General features: G+C 40.7%; 1 protein-coding gene and 1 pseudogene across 1 annotated transcript in view; one reads left to right on the top strand and one right to left on the bottom strand.

The window, feature by feature from the left end:
* The window catches only part of Pdcd4 (Programmed cell death 4), a 109843-nt gene extending 88400 nt beyond the window's left edge, over positions 1-21443 (top strand). Inside the window, exons 7-8 of the mRNA XM_080273383.1 lie at positions 8994-9121; positions 18781-21443. Of these exons, the coding sequence (XP_080129509.1) occupies positions 8994-9121; positions 18781-18847 (195 nt within the window). The 3' untranslated portion in view covers positions 18848-21443. The remainder of the gene's footprint in view (positions 1-8993; positions 9122-18780) is intronic.
* On the bottom strand, positions 17908-18026 carry LOC145401167 (5S ribosomal RNA; annotated as a pseudogene).
* Positions 21444-22339: the final 896 nt, after the last annotated feature.

Below are 22339 nucleotides of genomic sequence, written 5' to 3'. Positions count from 1 at the left end.
AGAGGGGAAAATCTGTATTAGTGAAGCAGATATTTTTGAAGTCAATCAATCAATCATTTCCTGTGGCACCCTCGGGGATGCATAGGGCCTCGATGAACTCACACCACCACATCCTATCTTGTGCTAACTCCTCAAGATCTCCCCAACACTCATCTCCAGCTTCCCGTCTCATTGTCCTCACCCACGTCTCTTTTGGCCTTCCTCTACCTCTCCTACCAGGTGCCACCCACCCTGGTGTACCTCGTACTATTCCCTGTCTCCTATACACATGTCCTAGCCACTTCCATCGTGAGAATCTAACATATTCATCGATCGGCTGCACTCCCGTTATTTCTCTAATTCTACTATTTGGTATCCTTTCCCACCACTTAACTCCTAATATTCTTCTAAGTGCTTTATTTTCAAACACCAAGAATTTATTTTCCATAGTCACTGTGCTGTACCAAGACTCATGTCCATAAATTAAGATACTCCTAACCATTACCTTATAAAGTTTGATTTTTGTCTGCACAGAGAAATTGTTATTATTCCAAATATGTTTAAGCATTCCCATTGCCTGATTAGCCTTCTTTAACCTTTCCTCGAATTCAAAGTTCAAAGAACCATCCTTGGCTAAATAAGTACCTAAATATTTAAACCTATCAACTTGCTTTACAACCATACCTCCAATTACACATTCCTGCGCATTTTCCATATTCATATTGATTATTTCAGTTTTTCCACAATTAATAACCAAACCCACCTTGCGACCTTCACTCACCAAACAGTCCAACACTCTCTGCATCTCTTCTGGCCCATCACAAATCAAAACTATATCATCTGCATAATCTAAATCCAAAAGTTTCCTGTTCTCTCCCAAAGTATACCTGCACCGGTTTCTGTTCCAACACGTTTCATAATGTAATCAATGACCAATATAAATAGTAAAGGCGATAGAACACCACCTTGAATTACTCCGGACTTGACTTCAAACGAATCACTCAGACAACCATCAACCATCACTTTACAAAATGTGTCCTCATGCATGTTCATAATGACCCTCACAAACTCCTCTGGTATTCCATAATGTCTCATGATCTTCCCCATAGACTCTCTCGAAACACTATCAAAAGCCTTTTCAAAATCAACAAAACAAAGACTTAACGGTACTCTCATTTCATTAACTTGCTGCATCAAATGCCTAACTATAAAGATCTGATCATTGCAACCACGTCCCTTTCTAAAACCAGCCTGTTCATCCCTCAGAATACCCTCAACCACCGGCTCCAACCTATTTAACAACACTCTACTGAAAAATTTCAAAGCTATCGGTGACAAAGAGATTCCCCTCCAATTACCACACTCACTCAGGTCTCCTTTCTTCGGAACTTTAACAATTACACCATTCTTCCAAACTGATGGTAGTAACCCCGTCACCCATATCTTATTGAATAGCTTGGTCAAGATCATTATTAATCTATCCCCCTCCACTTTAAACATTTCCGGAAATAAACCATCCTCCCTGGTGCCTTATTATTCTTTAACTGTTTTACTGCTTTCTCCACTTCTGCAGGCCTCAACTCTCCTGTTTCTATATTTAAATCTTCCTGAGCAGACGGTACATCCTCTTCTGGTGGTATTGGTCTATTAAGAACTGTCTCAAAATGCTCTTTCCATCTATTTTTAATATCTCCATCTTTGGTCAATAAATTTCCTTCCCTGTCTCTAATTGGTATTTCCTTGCGTTTACCTGCATTACCACTCAGTTCTCTAATCGATTCATATGCTATTCTTTGACTCTGTCCATCATTTTTGTTTATTAGGATTTCAGTCTCTGCAACCTTTTCATCCACACATCTTCTTTTATCTCTCCTAGCTAACCTTCTTACTTCTGAATTCAAACTCCAGTACGCAGCTCTTGCTAATTCAATCTCTCGTTCATGAACGCATTGCATCTCACTCCTCAATTTAGCCTCACTTCTCTTTTTTATCATATCCCACGTTTCCTCTGATATCCATTTCTTTCTCCTGAATCTATGTCTCCTTCCAATCGCATACATTCAGCAGTCTCATGCAAAACTTTGTTCACATCCTCCCACATCTCATCTACACTTCTCTCCCCCTCTTCCAACGTTTCCAACACCAAAAACCTATTTCTGCATTCTAATCTGAATTCCTCCTTTTTCTTCTCCTTCTCTTCTAAGCTTAACAATATCGTATCTACCAACACCAGATTTTTCCTTCTTCTGATTTTTAAGTTTAAACCTTATTTTTCCAATGCTGAGTTGATGGTCACTACCAATATCCGCTCCCCGTTTAACATGAACATCTAGCAGAGAACTTCTATGCCTCCTACTGATAGCGATGTGATCAATCTGATTTTTATATTTTCCACACGGCGACACCCAAGTTGTCTTGTGTATATTGCAATGCTGAAAGAGTGTGCTGATGACTAAGTCATTTGCTAGACAGAAACTTCCAAACCTCACTCCGTTTTCACTCATCCTACTACCAACTCCCATCTTACCCATACATGCCTCAAATCCCTCATTTGAACAGCCCATTACTGCATTAAAGTCTCCAACGCAGATCAAAACATCATGTCTAGGTACCCTTCCTACTCCTTCTTGCAACTTTTCATAAAATGTGTCTTTCCTTTCATCGAGTGCATCATTAGTAGGTGCATAACACACAAACAGACTGATGTTGCCATGATTTGATTTAAACCGTGCGTATAGCAATCGCTCATCTATAGGATCCCACTCACATAAAGCCTTATTTGCTTTACAACCCAGCAACAATCCTACTCCCTGATAATGCATTCCGTCCTGTCGGCCAGATATCAATAAACGTATACTTTTTGAAGTACTAAACGAAAAATTCCAACAGGTTTTTACAGAAGAAAATAGAATTGAGGGAGATGAAAAGGAACAAACATGCCCACTATATTAACAAATATAGACTTATCAGAACAAGAGGTCCAGGAAGAGCTGAGCAAATTGGACAAAGGAAACGCAAATGGTCCTGATGAGATTTCAGGTGAGTATTACATGAATGTGCAGAAGGGTTAAGCAGACCAATATACTTAATATTCAAGGAATCCTTAAATCAAGGTAAACTACCTGATATTTAGAAGAAAGCAAACATTGTTCCCCTCATCAAGAAAGGGTCCATCCATCCATCCATTCATCGTCCAATCCTACGTTGCCCCATGAGGAACGAAGGAGTCTGGGGCAAGGCAAGTTGGTCCTGACATTTAAGATGAGAGTGACCAGCCTCACTCATCCCTGAGTGGCATTACGTGAGCAATAAACCCCAACCACCCCTTGGATATAAACCTTCACCGGCTCAATCTGATTGGAGCGCCGTAATTACCCACTAAACCACCAGGCGCCAAAATTCAGTTATATGGTTACATCCATCGTAGTAAATGGTTTCCTGGTGTCCAGGAAACCATTTGGCTTGTCACTCAGTGTAGAGTCACCCACAGGTGGAAGGAAGAGGAAAGAATGAAGGAAAGAAAGACAGAAGAGGAAGTGTAAAGTCACCCGTAGGCAGAAGGACGAGGAAAGCATGAAGGAAAGAAAGACAGAAGAGGATGGAAGGAAAGAAGGATGGAGGAGAGGAAAGGGCAGACACCCAAGAGCAGCACTTCATTGAGTGAGTGGATGGTGAGCACCCCCACCTACCAAAAATAGACAAAATCCACTTTACTACTGACCAGTTTCAGTGACCATCATTGTAAGTAAGATGTCAGAAAAGCTGATAAAATTTTGTGGGTTAATTCATCTGGAAAAACACAATATGATAACAGAAAGACAGTTCTGTTTTAGAAAGGGAAAGTCATGTGTTTCTAATCCATTTAACTACCATGATAAAGTTGCAGAAACACAACAGAAAAGAGAAGGATGGGTAGACAGTATCAGTTTGGATTTCACAAAGGCATTTAACAGAATACCACACCAAACACTTTAATGGAAATTGCACCAATATCAAAAAGGAATCCAAGGTAGTCTGTACTGTTGGATGCAAGGTTTTCTCAGAAAAAAGGAAATAAGAACAGTACTAAAGCAAATTACTGATCATGGAGAGAAGTGCCTAGTGGAATCCCACAGGGCTCAGTGCTGGTGCCAATATGTTTTTAGTATATATAATTGATATTGAGAGCAGCATTGGAAAAGGAAGCTATCCAAATATGTTTGCTGATGATGCAAAAATACAATGGAGAATTACAAACACAGACTCTTACAGAGAGCTGCAAGAAGAATTAAATAAGCTTCATGAATGGAGCAATAGATGGCAAATGTAATTCACTGTGGACAAATACCATGTAATCAAGTTTGTTAAAAGTGAAGAAAGACCACACTGGGATTATAAGCTAGGAAGTTCAACCCTCCACATATCAGAAAAGGAGAAGGACCTAGGAGTGATTGTCAATAACAAACTATCTCTGGCTGGCCATATCAGTGAGAAAGTACAAAACATGCTCAATCTGCTCACTGAAATGAGAGTAGCATTCACACATATTAATGAAGACATGCTGAGAAAGGTAATGACATCATTCATTAGACCAGCCCTGGAGTATGCATCTGTAGTGTGGAATCCTCATCTAAAAAAACTTATACTGGTATATAAGATTGAAAAGGTACAGTGGGCTGCTTCAAGATGGGCACCAAGCTTAAAGGATCTAATCTATGAAGAAAGATGAGAAAAAATTAAACCTACCAGCATTACAAGAGAGAAGGAAAGGAGGAGACATGATTTTTCTATATAAATGCATCAGAAAAGAGAAAATAGACTTAACTTATGGGGAAGCAACAGCAAGGGGACACTGCAAAAAACTGCATAAAAAGAGAGGTGATAAAGACGTAAGGAAATTCAGTTTCCCAGATAGAGCAGTTAATCAGTGGAATGCACTACCGAATGAAATAGAGTGTGCCAGAACTATTAATAAAAATAAGGATATGTATGATAAAAATTATTCCAAACACCGGACATTATGAGCTTGACTCTTTCCCTTATAGATACAACACGCGCGCGCAAGCGCACAACAACACACACACACATAGGGAGAGAGAGAGAGAGTGTGCATGTGTGTTTGCCAAAGCTGATCCTTGTAAATGTTTTTTAAGAGCAGTTTGTTTATAAGAGGCCTTGTATAGAGATTGTTTATCTATTGAAAAAGGTCATGGATATGTTCATCCGTTTTGAGTAAGGATTTAGGGATGGCTCCTGGGAGTGAGTAGGTAAAGAGAGTGATCTTAATGTGTGTTTGTGATGCGTGTCTGTCTGAAGCAAGAAGTGATTGTTGATTTTGTTGTGCAGTAATGATTTTCTTCTGTATTAGGCATTGTTGTTAGGGATGGGATGATGCCAGTTAAGGAACTGGTATGTTTCTGAATTAATATACTTACAGTAGTTCCTGATTAATACAGAATACGGTCATATTTTATACTAGTACAGTACGCTTGCACAGTACAGTCACTACTCGTTATACGATGGAGTTACGTCAGGTCATACCTCAACGTATAACGAGTTTATCATTAATCGGGAGATTGATATACATTATGAAAGAGGGGTTACGTCAATTCAATATCCCAAAATCACCTACTCAGTACTGAAACAAAATTGACAACCCGCCTTAATCACTTCCTGTGTCGGTCCAAGTTGTCTCCAAGACCAAAACAAACACTGTCACACCAATACAGGCAGCGTTACCCACATACAGTAAATAGTTGCAACAACACAACAATCACACTTGCGTAACGTTGGCCTGGTGCTACACGATGTATAGGCCCGCTGTAGCACGATGCTTGGCTGCGAGGTGACGATAGCAGGGGGGCACACGTGAACAAGTGGAAAAGACAGGGCTTTGAAGGGGTGGTGGGACCGCAACTGAACCAAAACAATGCTCTGTACGCTGGGGCTGCTATCTTGCCTGAGACAAGCCACGGTTGCCTTGCGTGTGCCTGGCACTTCATACGAAATTTTCTGAGGGCAATATTGTTATAGCGGGAAATTCATGGTAAATTGGATTTTGGGGTGTAACTTTTCTGTTATCGTTGTAGTGCATTATCGTATACCGAATCAATGTATAACGAGTAGTGACTGTACACGAGTTCAGAGTCTGCGAATCGCATAGTATGCGAGTGACCAAAAATAATAACCAAAAATCCTTCATTGCGCGAGTTTAGCCCACGATACATGAGGCAGAGGCAAGGAGTGGCACAAAAACGCCATTTTCCCTGAGTACGTGACCCCCACCACACATCTCATTCATCGTGACGTCAGTTATGATGTAGATGCAAAGATGATTTCTTCCTTCAAGCTTGGGACAAGATAATACCTGCAAAAGTAAACCATGCTTGGCGACTACTCGTGCCTCGCATATGCATGAACCACGAGACAGTCATTCATGGCCATTCAGCCACTGGTCAAGGCCGGGGCAGCAACACTGACAGCAGCACAAGCTGTGCCAGGTTTCGAGGACATTATGTTGGTGGATATACGTGAGACGCACACTGCTACCAAGGAACAGCCTCCCGAGGAAGTTATGCAACGGATAGACGAGGCTGACACAGAGCCCAAGGCAGGCAAAGTCAAGTTGAGGAGCCTACTGTGATGGAGGGCAGCACAGAACTGTCTGTGTCAAGGATAAGCAAGATCCTTGCTGCCATGGATAAGCTCGAAGAAGTGAAGGAACACGAAATCAGCCAACAAAGAATGGAGGAGGTTCTCATTAGTATTGACAAAGCCTTCCATTTCTACACAGACAGGCACAGACAAGAAATTAACAGGAGGAGGCAGACACTCATAACAAGTTACACACTGTGGCCTCAAGAAAGTGAAAGTGAGGGACAAACTACATTGTCTGATCCTGTTCCTGTAGAGGATGCAATGTCAGTTGTGTCAACACTGGACTTCGAGGGGTTTTTGGCCGAAGTGACTGAGTTAGAGGCTCTTGGGGAAGGTGCTCAGAAGTCTGAGGACGGAAGTGTTGGTGCGGCGGGGGGTACGGCACTGTAAGTGTTGCCGCGCTTCGGAACCCCTGTTATTTAAGTCCATCAGGCCTGTTGTCTACTGTTGTTAAGGTAAATGACCATATTTTTATTACTGTAGCTATATCTGTAGTATATGTCTGAAAATTTTCTCTTTATTACAGTACAATCCCAGTTAACCGGGCGGCTTGGGGAATTCACCTTCCCGGTTACAGATTTTTCCCATAGTTCTGATATTCAAATCTATACAAAGGCGATCATTATCACAGCAGTAAATACAATTCAGGTACTCACCACTCACATCAGGGGGCACACCAAGAGATTCCACCTGAAAAATTGCCTCGCAGACACACACCATGGTCATAATGGACGTGCATGCAATGCCTTGCAGTACCGGTACTGCAAAATGCACAAGTCCGTTCTGTTAACTACCGAATAATTTCTTGTATGTACTGTACTCATGAGGAAAACTAAAGAAATAAAATCCTGAATATTTATTGGTAAATTATCACGACATCTGTGCCCCCACATCAGCTTTGTTTACGATCCCGGCCCCAACTGACCGCCACCATTCCGCCACTGTTTTGCACCATTGTTAACTACCGAAGTATTCGTTGTTCTGTACTGTACTCATAAAAGTGGAAAAATAAAGAAATAAAATCTTGAACATTTATTGGTGAACTGATGTTAAGACTGCACTGTAGAATTATCACACCTGTGCCCCCACACAAAGCTTTGCTTACGGTCCCGGCCCCGACTGACCTCCATCATTCCACCCTTCACCTGCCGCCAATCAGCTGTTTTGCACTAAATAAAATACATGATGTACTTATGAAGTGCAAGCATATATATTTTTTTTCTTCCAACAAAGTAAACCTTCATTCCTATTAACATTTTTTTTTTTTCATCTCTGCCAGCACACATGCGTTCTAAGATGAATTTATGTGGTGCAAGTTAGAGTCGGTGCGTTAGGAAGAAAAACACCGACGTTTGCTGATTTGCTCTCTCCCGAGATGTCTGGCATACAAATTCCATGCCTGTCTTTGAAACGATTTAACCATCCAACACTGAAATCACATTCGACTTCTGTATTCATTTTATTGTGAAACTCTCTTGCTTTTTCTTCGATAAGAGGACCAGAAATAGGTGCTCCCCTAGAGCTTTCTAAGCAAAACCACTTGAACGATGAAGAGTATGCCTTTTTTCAATGGACTTGTCTCGCTTTTCATGAAAAATTCATTGAGCTTGGATGCTGGGTCTTTATATAAAATCGTTGGATTTCCTACATTATATTCGGTCATCAGTGTTTTATAATGTTTGCCTTTTTCAAGTCTATTGCATATGTCCAGCTTCTGTTTCAAGGTAGGCACGACACACTTAAGTTTAGTTTGCTCTTTAGGCATTTTGGAATGTTGAAATTACCGTCCATCAGAGCAACACAACAGCAAGAGAGCTTGTTTACTGTCTGGTGGTAAAAAGCAGACTGGTGATTTGTGGAAATTGTGGAGGGTGTGGAGGATGACTGAATTCAAGTAGGGGAAAGAGGGAGGAGGAGGGCTGGTTAAGAGGATTTACTAGGGATTTACATTAGCCAGAAATGTCTTTACCTCGCTTAGTCCGACTTCACCCAGCCTCGCGTGACACGATAAAACGGCGGTTTGGCGGTCCATTCAAAATGGCGCACAGTTATAACTTACTGACGTTTTTACCAGCCCTTGAATTTTCCCGTTATTCTGAGTCTTCCGTTTGTCTGGATACCGGATAGCTGGGATTGTACTGTATGTCTCTAAGGGTAAAAAAAACTATCAAGGTATGAGGGGGTACCGCCCATATGTAATTTTTCCCTTAAGATTATGTATTCACAGTGCGCAAGGACCAGGACTGCCCATCCACTCGTGTACTGTGCAAGCGTACTGTAATTCCTTTCAGAAATATTGTATCTCTGTTTTATTTGTATCGTCATTCCAAGAATTTCACCAAGTTTTAAAACATTCATCTTATTTTTCCCCCCATCAGGTTTATGAGGACATGCCCCAAATTTGTGTGGATGTACCACCAGCTTATACCATTTTGGAACGATTTGTTGGCCAATGTCAAGCTGCCAAGATCATTGGAGACGATGTTGCCAAGAAGCTTCCTGTTAGGTAAGTTATGAGAACTGGTGCCTAAATAGAAATGAATGATGATGTATACATTTAATTTGTATAAATTTCAGTATCAGGGCAGCTTAGCTGCAGTAATGAAAAAAGAGGTAAATAGTTAAAGGAAGTGGAAAATCAAGTCATTGTGGGTAAAGCAAAATGACTGGCTTATTACCTAATTAAGATCTGAAATGCAGAGGCTGCAAGGAACTACAAGGTGGTGTAGTATTTATCTTCATACTGTACTTTATATGAATGTAACATAAGGTGACCACAGTCCCGCTTTTTTTTTTTTTTTACGTGTCCCGCTTTTTTCTATTTATCTACTGCCAGGCCTTAATCCCATAAGGGGTGGTCACAGACAAATCACCTCCATGTTGCCCTGTCCCCTGCCATTTCACTGCCCTGCTCCCAGCTCACACCCCCTTCTCTCATATACCTCTCCACTCCACCCCTCCATCTCATCCTTGGCCTCCCCCTCCACCTCACTCACATACACTCTCCTTGTTAGTCTCTCACACTCCATCCTCTTCACATGACCAAACCACCTCAATGTGTTTCTCCTAACACTTCCTATGACATCCATATCCACACCACAATGATCCTTCACTTCCTCATTTGTCAGTCTGTCTCTCCATGTGACTCCACATGCTCCTTGTAAATAACTCATTTCCACAGCTCTCACTCTTGACTTCTGTCCCTTCAACAAGGTCCAAGCTTCACTTCCATACATTAGAGTTGGTATCACAATACTGTCATGCAGTAACTTTTTCACATCCATGCTCACTTCCCTGTTTCTTATCACTGCTTTCAAGGAACCAGCAACCTTTCTTCCTTGTTGTACCCTTTCAAGCATTTCACTCTCCAAACTTCCATCCTTACTGATCACACTACACAAGCACTGAAATGCACTCATATTTTCCATTTCCCTCTCATCCAGCCTCACTGTACATTCAGTGACGTCACCTTTCTCGAAGACCATAACTTTATTCTTCCCTACATTCACCTTTAGTGTCCTCTTCTTACATACTCTTCCAAACTCATTCACCAAGCCTTGCAGCTCCCCTTCGTCTTCACTTAACAACACAGTATCACCTGCAGACTACAGTACAGGAAGTTTCCAAACACTGCCCTCTTTCATTAGGGCCACTCCAACATCCATTGCCCAACCTTGTATCTCTTTTATAACCCCATCCATATACAGATTGAACAACCATGGAGACATGACACATTCCTGTTTCAATCCAACCTTCAAATAGAAAAATTCACTCAGTTCACTGTCCACATGCACTGCAGCCTTAGCACCCTCATACATACTCTTCACGGCATTCAGCAACTTCCCATCTACTCCATATATTCTTAATAACTTTCCACAATCCTTGTCTATCCACCCTGTCCTATGCTTTCTCCAAATCCATGAAGGCTGCATACAACTTCTTTCCCTTCTGTAGAAACTTTTCCACTAATGATCTAAGAATGAATATCTGATCTACACAACCTCTTCCGTTCCTAAAACCTTCCTGTTCGTCTCCAACTAATTCCTCTGTTATTTCCCTAACTCCGTCAATAAGTATCCTACCGTATACTTTTCTTATTACACAAAGAAGACAAATGCCCCTATGATTACCACATACAGTACTTGTTTTTCCCCTTTTCATTTGTACAGGGGAATAATTATACCCGACATCCAATCCTCCGGGACTCTACCTTCCTCTCAGGCCTATCTGCACATCTTCCTTATCCATTCTACTACCATCTCTCCCCCATGCTTCAGCATTTCACCACACACTCCATCATTTCCTTGGGCTTTCCCCATTTTAACTTTCTTCATTGCTTCCACAACTTCCATCCTACTGATTTCTTCCTCTCTTCTCACAACCTCTGTCACCCAGCCTTTCCCCAGCCACTTATACTCACATTACTTTCATCCTCTATGTTCAACAGTTCGTTAAAGTTTTCTCTCCATCTACTCACTTTTTCTCCTTCTCCACTACTAATCTACCATTTTTATCTTTCACTCCCTAACTAACTTCTTTGGCACCCTGTCTAACTCTCTTTACATCTTTCCAGAACATTTTCTTAAGTTCCCTCCACTTTATGCTTAAATTTCTTCCAAATTCCTCATCCAATCTCTTTTTACTCTCTCTTACTAATCTTTTCACCCCTCTCTTCCTCTCTGCATACAACTTTTTTTTCCGTCTCTCAGCTTCTTCCATGCCCCTGTTTCTCATACACTCACTCTATGCTTTCTTTTTTTTGTGCCACAGCCTTTCTCACCTCTTCATTCGACCATGCTTTTTTAATTGCGACAAAAATGTCCCGCTTTTTGAGCAAATTATCTTAAGTATCATGCTTTTAGAAAATTACTATTATGTTAGATATAACCTGATCTTCTATTATGAAATTATGAAGAATTAGTAAATCATCATCATCATCCGGACCTCCTTTCCCACCCAAGGGCAGGGTGAGTAGTAGCAGTGTCCAGACAGCACAAACTTGCTTGAATTAGTAAAATTATGCATAATCCAAACCAGATGAAATGCTGAACTGTTAATATAAAATCTGTAATAGTAACTGGTAACTTTGGTCGGCCCATTCACTGTACCCCGTACGGTGTTCGTTTGAGACGTTAGCGTTTGGTTAGCAACCTCAGGGTAAGGTGCTGCGCGGCAGCATTCGCTGCCAATCGCATTGTAACTGTGTGTGTGTGTATATATATATATACATGCACGCATGCCTGCACACACAATCATGTTTTTAGTGTATATAAATGATATAAACAGTAACACTGGAAATGAAAGCTACCTGAATATGTTTGCAGATGATGCAAAAATACAAAGGAGAATTACTAACACAGACTCATGTAAAGACCTACAAGAAGAATTAAATAAACTTCATGAATGGAGTATTACAAGGCAAATGGAATTCAATGTGGACAAGTGTCATGTAATCAAGTTTGGTAAAATTGGAAAAAGACCTGATTGGGATTATTCGTTAGGAAATAAAACCTATACACATCAGAAAGAGAGAAGGACCTAGGTGTGATTATCAATAACAGACTATCTCCGGCTGACCACATCAGCGAGAAGGTACGGAACATGTATACACTGCTTGCAAATATGAGAATAGCATTCACATACATAAATGAAGACATGCTAAGAAGGATAACAACATCATTCATTAGACCAACCCTGGAGTATGCATCAGTAGTCTGGAGTCCTCATCTCAAAAAACACATAGACATGATTGAAAAAGTTCAAAGGGCCGCTACAAGATGGATACCAAGCTTAAGGGACCTAAGCTGTTAAGAAAGACTAAATAAACTGAAGCTACCAACACTACAGGAGAGAAGGAAAAGAGATGACATGATAATGCTATATAAATGCATATCAGGGAAGGAGAAAATAGACATAAATGATTACTTAAAATATGGGGAAGCATCAGCAAGAGGACACTGCAAAAAACTGCATAAGAAGAGAGGTGATAAAGACGTAAGGAAATTCAGTTTCCCAAACAGAGCACTTGATCAGTGGAATGCACTACCGAATGAAATAGTGTGTGCCAAAACAATTCACAAATTTAAGGATATGTATGATAAATATGGTTTAAGACACGGGACAGTACGAGCTTGACTCATTCCTGTAAAGGTACAATTAGGTAAGGTAGGTAAGAAACACACACACACACACCGCTCGCTGGTGCAGTGGTAACGTTCTCGCTTGCCAACTGGTGGACGGGAGTTCGCGCCTCGCTCAGGTTGTGAAAAGTTTCACTGACGAAGTGGGTGGTTACTGTCCCCCTTGAGCAAGGGGACGGGTGTGTGCGTGTGTGAAGGTCACAGCCTTGCCCTTAGATCGGACTATATGAGCTCTCAGCTCCCTTCCGGGAGGGTAAAAGCTGACGATCAAGACCATCAAGTGATCCTGACCGACCCGGTGAATTACACACACACACACACACACACACACACACACACACACACACACACAGGGAAGAACCCCTGAATTATAGACCAGTGTCTCTAACTAGCATGGTCGCAAAATTGTGTGAGAGAATCCTGAAAGACAGATGGATAAAATATCTGGAAGAGATGAATATTTTGGCTGAATGTCAGTTTGGATTCAGAAGTGGAAGGTCATGTGTTTCTAACTTGTTGAGCTTTTACTCAAGAGCGATTGACGTGGTACAGGAGAGAGATGGTTAGGTGGATTGTGTGTACTTAGACTTAGAGAAGGCCTTTGACAAGGTACCTCATAAGAGACTAATGTGGAAACTAGAATATATAGGAGGATTGAAGGGGAAACTTCTGGAATGCATGAGAGACTTTGTGAGAGAGACACAAATGAGGACAGTAATAAAGGATAGGATGTCTGGATGGAGGGAAGTAACAAGTGGAGTCCCTCAAGGCTCGGTGTTGGCGCCAGTAATGTTCCTGATTTACATAAATGATATGGTAGATGGAGTGAACAGTTATGCAAGTCTGTTTGCTGATGATGTAAAGATCTTGAGGAAGGTAGAGGCTGAGGAGGATTGTAAAATACTGCAGGAGGATTTGGATAGGATACACAATTGGAGCCAGATGTGGGAAATGAAATTTTTTAATGTAAAGAAATCTAAAATATTGGAAATGGGTAAAAGTACCAGGAGGCCATCACTGAATTATTTGTTGGGTAATGAATTAATCACAAAAAGGAGAGAAGAGAAAGATTTGGGAGTGCTGGTCCAAGATAGTTTGTCACCAGAAAAGCACATTAACAAGATAGTTGGAGAGACTTAACAAGATAGTTGACTAACTTAAGAGTAGCATTTCATTATATGGATGAGGAGATGATGAAAAAATTGATAGTGGCAATGATCCGCCCCAGGTTAGAGTATGCAGCGGTAGTGTGGTCCCCACACAAAAAGAAAGATATAAACAAGATTGAGAGAATACAAAGAACAGCAACCAAGATGGTCCCCAGTCTGACAGACCTGTCATACAGAGAGAGGATGGAAAAACTGGATTTACCTTCCTTAGAGGAAAGGAGAAAGAGGGGAGACATGATTGCAGTGTTCAGGACCATGGTAAGAGTAGATAAAATTGACAAAGAAGATCTGTTTGTATGGGATAAGAGAGCAGCAAGAGGACACGGAATGAAATTGAAAAAGTCAAGCTGCTTGAAGGATATCAAGAAATATAGCTTTCCTCACAGAAGTATAGACTTATGGAATAGCCTGGACAAAGAGATCGTCCAGTCTAAAAACTTAAACGAGTTTAAAGCTAAATTTGACTTATTGAGAAACAGTGACGGAAACCCACGAGCATAGTACATTCGTGTATATCACAATTAGGTATATTAGGTAAATACTTAAATATTTGGAACGACTTAGAGGTGGTGCATGAGAAAAACATTCATGTGTGTAAAGGTAGACTTGATAAATGTGGATATGGAGACAGGACAACATGAGCATTGCTCAATTCCTGTATACTGCAAATAGGTAAATACACGCACACGCACACACACACACACACACACTGCTCGCCGGCGCAGTGGTAACGTTCTCGCTTGCCATCTGGTAGACGGGAATTCGCGCCTCGCTCAGGTTGCGAAAAGTTTAACTGACGAATTGGGTGGTTACTGTCCCCCTTGAGCAAGGGGACGGGTGTGTGAAGGTCACAGCCTTGCCCTTAGATCGGACTATATGAGCTCTCGGCTCCCTTCCGGGAGGGTAAAATGCTGACAATCACGACCATCAAGTGATCCTGACCGACCCGGTGAATTACACACACACACACACACACACACACACACACACACACACACGAGTCCCGCTTTTGGCTCCAATAAATCTGGTCACTCTAATGTAACATACACCTGCCGGATAGACAGTCCATTAGCTGTTAGGTTGAAAAGGGGGTGCCAGACCTTTTTCATGTGCTCTTCTATGTGTAATTCATCCAACAATTCAATCCTATCATTTCCCATGCTTTGTCAGCCTCGTACTTAATTATCTTAAACACACATTTACCATTGCCATCCACCTTGTTGACCTACCATCCCTCCTTAGACCTTCAAACTCACACACATTTTACACCCTTTTCACCATCCTGTCTGCATCCAGTTTCTCCATATGACCATACCTTCTAAGAACAATTTTCTACAGCATTGTTCAACAGGTTTTCATGTTCCACATTTTTTATACAATCACATTACAGTAGAATTTCTGTAAAAATTGAGAATCTCGTACCGAATCAAGTTTGTGCTGATACATGACATACATCTACCTGTAAAATTGGGGCTAGGTTTTGGGAACCCCATATTTTTCCATTATAAATATATGTAAGACTGGTTATTATCAGTATGCCTGCTGTGATGCCTGCAGCAGTGTGTTTACTTAGGATCTCACCAACTTAACACATAGTGCATCCTAGCCTGACCTAACCAAGAGGTTTTGACCCCCAAGACCTCACATAATTTAACCACGTAGGATTACCACTAAGCCTAACACTGAAATCCCCTTGTACCAGTCAGGCAAAAGCTTCTAATCAACCCATAAATGATATCCACCCAGCATCACACATTTTTGCTAAGAATTACTTTCAGCCCATTTATTCATAAAATACTAATTTCACAAAATGAAACATTTCAAAATGATCACTTGTCATCAACCATAAAGGAAAAATACAATTAAATCATCAGCATGGAGTGACTGCATGCAGCCTCTATAATAAACATGTGTCCAGTAATCCTGATTATTAAACAAGTCAGCCAAGTTGTATAAAACTGTGAAAACATAGTGCACAAGAACTGAACTCACGTAATTATTTTACCTAACTTCTTACATCAACACATCAACTGGCCACATACTGTAAGAGCCGAATTTTGTAAACCTGAGTCCATCAGCTCATAGCAGAAGCCAGTCACTAAACCCTGTTTACAGTCTGCACTAAATCCAAAATCTATCTATCTATAGCCCGACGCCCTAATCCCGCAAAGGGTGGCCGCAGACAAAACGCCTCCAAGTCACTCTGTCACCCACCATTTGACTCCCCTCCCCCCAACTCACCCCCCCCTCCCTCATATACCTCTCAACTCCATCCCTCCACCTCATCCTCGGTCTACCCCTCCCTCTCCCTCCCTCCACCTCACCTACATACACCCTCTTAGTCAGTCTTTCATTCTCCATTCTCTCCACATGTCCAAACCACCTCAGTGTATTTCTCCTAATCTTTTCAACCACATCCACATCTACCCCACAACGTTCCTTCACTTCTTCATTCGTCAACCTGTCCCTCCACGTCACTCCACATGCTCCTCTCAAGTAACTCATTTCCAACTCAAATCCAAAATACTCCTGAATTTTACTGCTCCCCCAACTTAATCTCTTAAGTTTTATTACTTTCCAACAAAGAGCCAAACCACATTGTAAATACAGTACATCCATCTCATTTTTTCTGTTTGTCCAGTGTAAATACATCCATCTCATTTTTTCTGATTTTCCAGTGCAATACATCCATCTCATTTTTTCTGATTGTCCAAATGCTGCTCTCATTCACATCAAGCTCCCACACCACATGCTACTTCGTCTGATATTGTTACTTTTTTCTCAGCAATAAATGCTTTTCTTGTGTACTTAGCACTCATGGCAAGGGGAAGCACATGCTAGGTGCTTAGGCATTGTAACTGCCTGGTCAGAGTTCTGGGATGAATTGAGGATTGAGAAAAAATGCTCGGAGACACAACAACAAAGCTTAGGCAAGCAGTTGTAGGACGTGCATCATGTGGGTGGGCATGGACCACAGAACCTTAGCACTGAGCAATTCCTGCCGTCATTAACTCAAGAGTTGCCATTGATCGCCAGCTAGTCCAATATGGAAGTCGGGCTACTCATGCAGAGACGAGACCACCGGCTGAAATCCGACGATGCCGAGGGCTCCAAAATACCATACAAAAAGTCAAAACAACATGGCGGTGGTGTACCCTGAACAGGGTATTCCTCTAGACTTCAGGAAATACTTCAGTCAAAACACTGTCCATTTTTCTGTGCAACAGTTTTCCATGATCTTTGCACAGCAGGTCCACCGAGGCAGTAGACACGTGAGTTTGTTGTTATTTATGATCGTAACATACGATCTTCTGCTGTGTCGTGCTAATATTTCTTAACGAAGCGTCATTACATGTTTCTCATAACACTATTTATTTTTGTTTTGATGAGCAGATACATGAAAAGGATGTAAAATAAAGCTTATCAATATTTAGGGAAAGAAAGAATAATAACCGTCCCAAAACCGAGATGATAGACTCAGCCGACCAATTTTTTATTCTCTTTGACTGTATTAAAGCCTCTCTTCCTTGTAGCAGTGAGTAAAATAATGTTGTTATAATTTCCTCCCTTCCTTTTAGTGACACAGAGGGCACAAACAATGTACGGGGTTTAGTTGACCGAATTTGATGTCGAAAATTATATAATCTGGTGAAGAGTGGCAGTTCTTCCATGGTTAGTGAAATCAGGAATTAACATAAATTACTGATTATAGACAAATAAATTCATCATAATCGTCCAATCCAGTGTTACCCCATGAGGAGCTTAGGAGCACGGGGCTAAGCAAGTTGGTCCTGACATTTAAGATGAGAGTGACCAGCCTCATTCTTCCCTGAGTGGCATTACATGAGCAGTAAACCCATACCATCCATCCATCCATCCATTTCCAGACGCCATGTATCCCAAATGGGGTGGCCAAGGGCTTAGAGTTAATTGTTTTACAGGGAGGGGCACTAATCCTCCACCAACCCCACTTGACGTAGGGATGCCAACAGCATCTGGTCTTCCCAGGCGGTCACCCATCCAAGTACTAACCAGACCCAACGTTGCTTAACTTCGCTGATCGGATGGGAAGCGGTGTACTCAACGTGATATAAACCTGCACTGTCTCAAGCTGACTGGAGCACCTTAATTACCCACTAAACCACCAGACACCGTAATTTGGTTATATGATTACCACCCAGCATAGTAAATGGTTTCCTGATGTACAGGAAACCATTTGTCTTGTCACTCGTAGTATAGTCACCCATAGACAGAAGGGAGAGGAAAGAATGAAGGAAAGACAGACATTGAAGGAGGGAAAGAAGGAAGGAAGAGAGGAAAGGGCAGGCACCTGAAATCAGCACTACATTGAGTGAGTGGATAGCGAGTGCCCCCACCTACCACTAAAACAGCCATCTGGAAATCCACTTTATTTCTCTCATGTAATTGAGTGATATCAAGTTATTAAAAATAAAGGGAGAAATAAATGCTTATGTCATTGTAAGATTAATACTTCCCACTGTCTTAAATTGTGACTCCACTGTATTATCTCATTTACTCTGTACATTGTGCACATATTCCTCAATATTTCAGTTATCACTGCTGTTTCACATGACTTTACTCTCATGCCATACAAAATCACACACCCATACATTAACGTGGTTACCTGTACTAACCCCTTCATGCACTCCATTTGTTGCCTCCACCACCTTCTTAAAGCCTTCATCCCCCTCCACACCGTTGCACTCTCTTTTCCACTTCCTTTGCACTTCTCCCTGGTTGATAAAAGTACTTTGCCTTATTATCTGAATTATAGCATAGTGTCATAGGTCAGAATATTACAAACTATATTTTCAATATCTGAACCATCACCACAGGGGCCGCAAGCGCTTTGTGTCTGAGGGAGATGGTGGACGAGTCAAGGATGATGCCTACTACTTCTGAGCCGGCTACCATGCCAGAACCAGCCATCGGGAGCCACTCAGGGACCACTCAGCCATTTGTTTACTTTTGGGTGCTTTAGTAATGAAGCAGTTATAATGGAAATCAATTTTCCAACATTGTCATTCATTACAGTAATGCATAGTTTAGGAATATCCATTTCCTAAAAATATATTCAGTTGTTTCAAGTATTTTGTTTGGATGATTTGGTAATACAGAGTTGTGAAGGTTCATTCACATAATGTAAGCCCTGGTTGCTAGTTTTTTAATTTAATTTTACAGTCCATAATAAGAGTTTCTGAGTAAAGCATTTGTAAATTATGATAGCAGTTCACAATTGCTATTTTGCAAAATAACAGAAATAGTGAAAAATCTAACTTTGCATGTCACCAGAAATTTTGATCTCAAACATTGTTTAGAATACAGAATGTTTCTTTTAATTTAGAACCTTGTATTTCATATACCAGTACTATGTTAACAACACAGTTTTTACATGACAGTCATACATTCAGGTATGGGGTACTCTTTGTTCTGTAATTAGTATTACGTACTTGCTTTTAGAGATTTTAAATGAAGGAAAGTTGGCTTTTACCTTTCTAAGTTATTTGCATCAAAAATTTTATCTTTGGTCACTGCCCTTGAAAATGTGTGGTTTGGCATGTGCAGAACTCCAGTGATGTACCACCTATGGAGGTATTGCTGTATTTGGCATAAGGTACACACAGTTTTTTCTGAGGTGTAACAAATTTTATTAAGCCATTACAATTTGCATCTGAGTATATAGTACTGAAAGTATATATTTGTACAATATTTTTTTTCTAGTATTACCAGTTTCTCTCAAATAGAATTGATTTTCAAAGTCCGATATTTCTTTTTAAGTGTAAGCTGAGCTTTCCTGTGTGGCATCCGGTGCAGTGAGGATTCCACAAACATGGAGAGGAACAAACAAAAGGAATTTCTATAAGTGAAAATACTGTAATCCTCTTCATGTGCATGGGAGTTTCAGCGTGGACTGAGTTCCCATGTTTGCTGATGTTCCAGTTCTCCATGTGATGGATTCTTTCATTTTTTCTCTGCAGTGCATATGGTCAAACATTTAGGAACCCACCGACCTTGGTTATGAATTTTGTGTTCATATGTATAATTTTACCCCTTGGTTGCTGTGCAGATAATGAATTGTATATTCATCTGATGTAAACAGAGAAAAAGGAAAGCTGTTATCCTTGCACTGTGAACAGGTGGAAACTTGCTTGAGCTGTAGTCAGGTAGTGTGTTGCTTTCTTTACCTTCTACACATTTTCATGCTTGACTAAAGCTTACCGGGACGAAGATATGAGTGCAGGGCAGGGAGACCCCCCAGTATTACTGTACTGTATATTGTAGTGCAAGTTGAAAGCAGATTTCAGAGTTTTCTAATAGGAAGAAAGTGTTGAAATATTACATGATCATCAAATAAAGTAAAGCCAATGTAAGTAAACTATAGTAGTTAATAGTAAGGAGTTACGCTGGTGGAGTTTAATATTCTCCCAACCCTGCACTTTTCTTCCTGCCGGGGGGTGAAGATGTTAGCTTGACTCCCTGACTGTCTTTCACCAATGTGGCTGGATGTTGAGGGGCAGTGGGACTTGAGTGTTACACTTAAAGTCAGATGTTAGGAGTTTTATGGTGTGACAGTAAATAAACAGAATGAAAGCTGAGATTGTATGACAGGAGACAGAAAAGCAGATGCACTCAGAATCATGAGTTTCTTCTGGAAAGCAATAATATGAAAATATTTATTACTGTATTTTGTATGAAGCTTGAAATAGGACGAAGTTTATTATGGCTGATGTCACACACAACAGCAGAGTAAAGAGGCTTGTGAAGCATTAAAAGAATAAACCAAGCTCACATACTGCCGCATTGGTGTCTCCAACTTCATCAGTCCTTACTCAGCCATACCTGTGTATTTGTTGTTGCAGATAGAGGAGGATTCGTTGCTCACTTGTGAATACTATTTTTTCTATGGTGAAAAATATAGGGAAGGTCATACTGTCCGGTTTTTGTCGTTATAGTTTTTTTCTTTCTTTCTTTTTTTAAGTTTACGGTTCTCTTGCCAAGTTGTGCAAGAGGTGGAAGTACAAGAGTAATTTAAGTTTTCAAGACTGCCAAAAAATAAAAAAAAAATGTATAAATAACTATATATATTATATAAATAACAAAAAAAAAAATACTTTGAGTACCTCTGGCTGTGCCCTAAGAGAAGGACCTGTGAGACCAGAGGAGAGGATTGGTGTAAAAACTTGGTCAGGACAGATGCATAGTGAGGTCAGCATACACTTATGTTGATCTTAACACCTCTGATGATTAGGGTTTAGTAAAACTGTGTATATTATTTATATATATACACATACATGTACATTATACAGCTTTAATTTCCTAAGAGAGTTCTGTTCTTTCATTTGAAAGTACTGATAATGACCTCACAGATTTGTTATGCATCTGTTTGTGACCAAGTGATCATAACCTTGGGAATCATTCAACTGATTGTAACTGCACAAGAAAAAGTACAAAAAAATTGTAAAAGTTGAAAAATGTTGAATAAAAATCGCAAAACATTTTTTAAATTTCACTTTCCTCAGGACTTTTTCTTCTGTAAGCTGTAAATTATATGGGTTACCTGTCTTCTCATGGTCACAGAGTTATTTTCAAATCTGTCTGTCTTCTCTCTCTATATATAATGTACAATTTCATGTTGTACAGTATTGTTTATAATGGCTCTGATATGGTTGCATGCACCAGCCTTTTCACCTAATGGCAGCCCACCATGCAACTCGATCTCAGGCTTATTCAACCCTTATCTCTGAGGTCTCTGCCTGTGACCTTGTCCCAGGTCTTTTTTTTTTGGTCCACCTCTTACAACCCTACCCCCATTGGTCATCATCCGTCCTCTCAACTTGTCCAAACCATCTCGATCTACCCCTCCTCATTGCATCACCAGTACATTACAGTCCCATCTCTCCTCTCAACTCTTCTAAATTCTTGCCCCCCCCCCCCAGGCCTCGAATTAAAGGACACTAAACATTCATCAATCATTCGTTGTTAGTTTTGTACATTGGAGCCTTTGAATATTCCAGATGTCACTATCATACAGCATTACACTCCTAACACATGCTGTGTACAATCCCTAAAAAAAGTATCCTCACTTGGGAATAGAAGTTGTGAAATCATACGTTCACTTATATGATACTGTAATAATATCCAAGTATTAACTAGAGCATTGATGCATCACAACTGAAGGAAATGCCTATGATAACACGTAGCATAGATATGTCACATGGCAACTGGGATATTCAGGGCTACTGTAATCAGTGAACTGAAACAAATTAATCACAATGTCCTGGCCAGGATTCGATCTCAGACTCCTATGACCAAATTTTGGCGCCTGGTGGTTTAGTGGGTAATTACTGTGCTCCAATTGGATTGAGCCGGTGAAGGTTTATATCCAAGGGGTGG

The sequence above is a fragment of the Coenobita brevimanus genome, chromosome 54 (genome assembly GCF_032717465.1).
Source record: "Coenobita brevimanus isolate Jiangsu-jjx chromosome 54, ASM3271746v2, whole genome shotgun sequence".
Lineage (NCBI taxonomy): Eukaryota > Metazoa > Arthropoda > Malacostraca > Decapoda > Coenobitidae > Coenobita > Coenobita brevimanus.
Note: the sequence above shows the minus strand (reverse complement) of the source record. Positions and strands in the feature narration are given on the sequence as shown.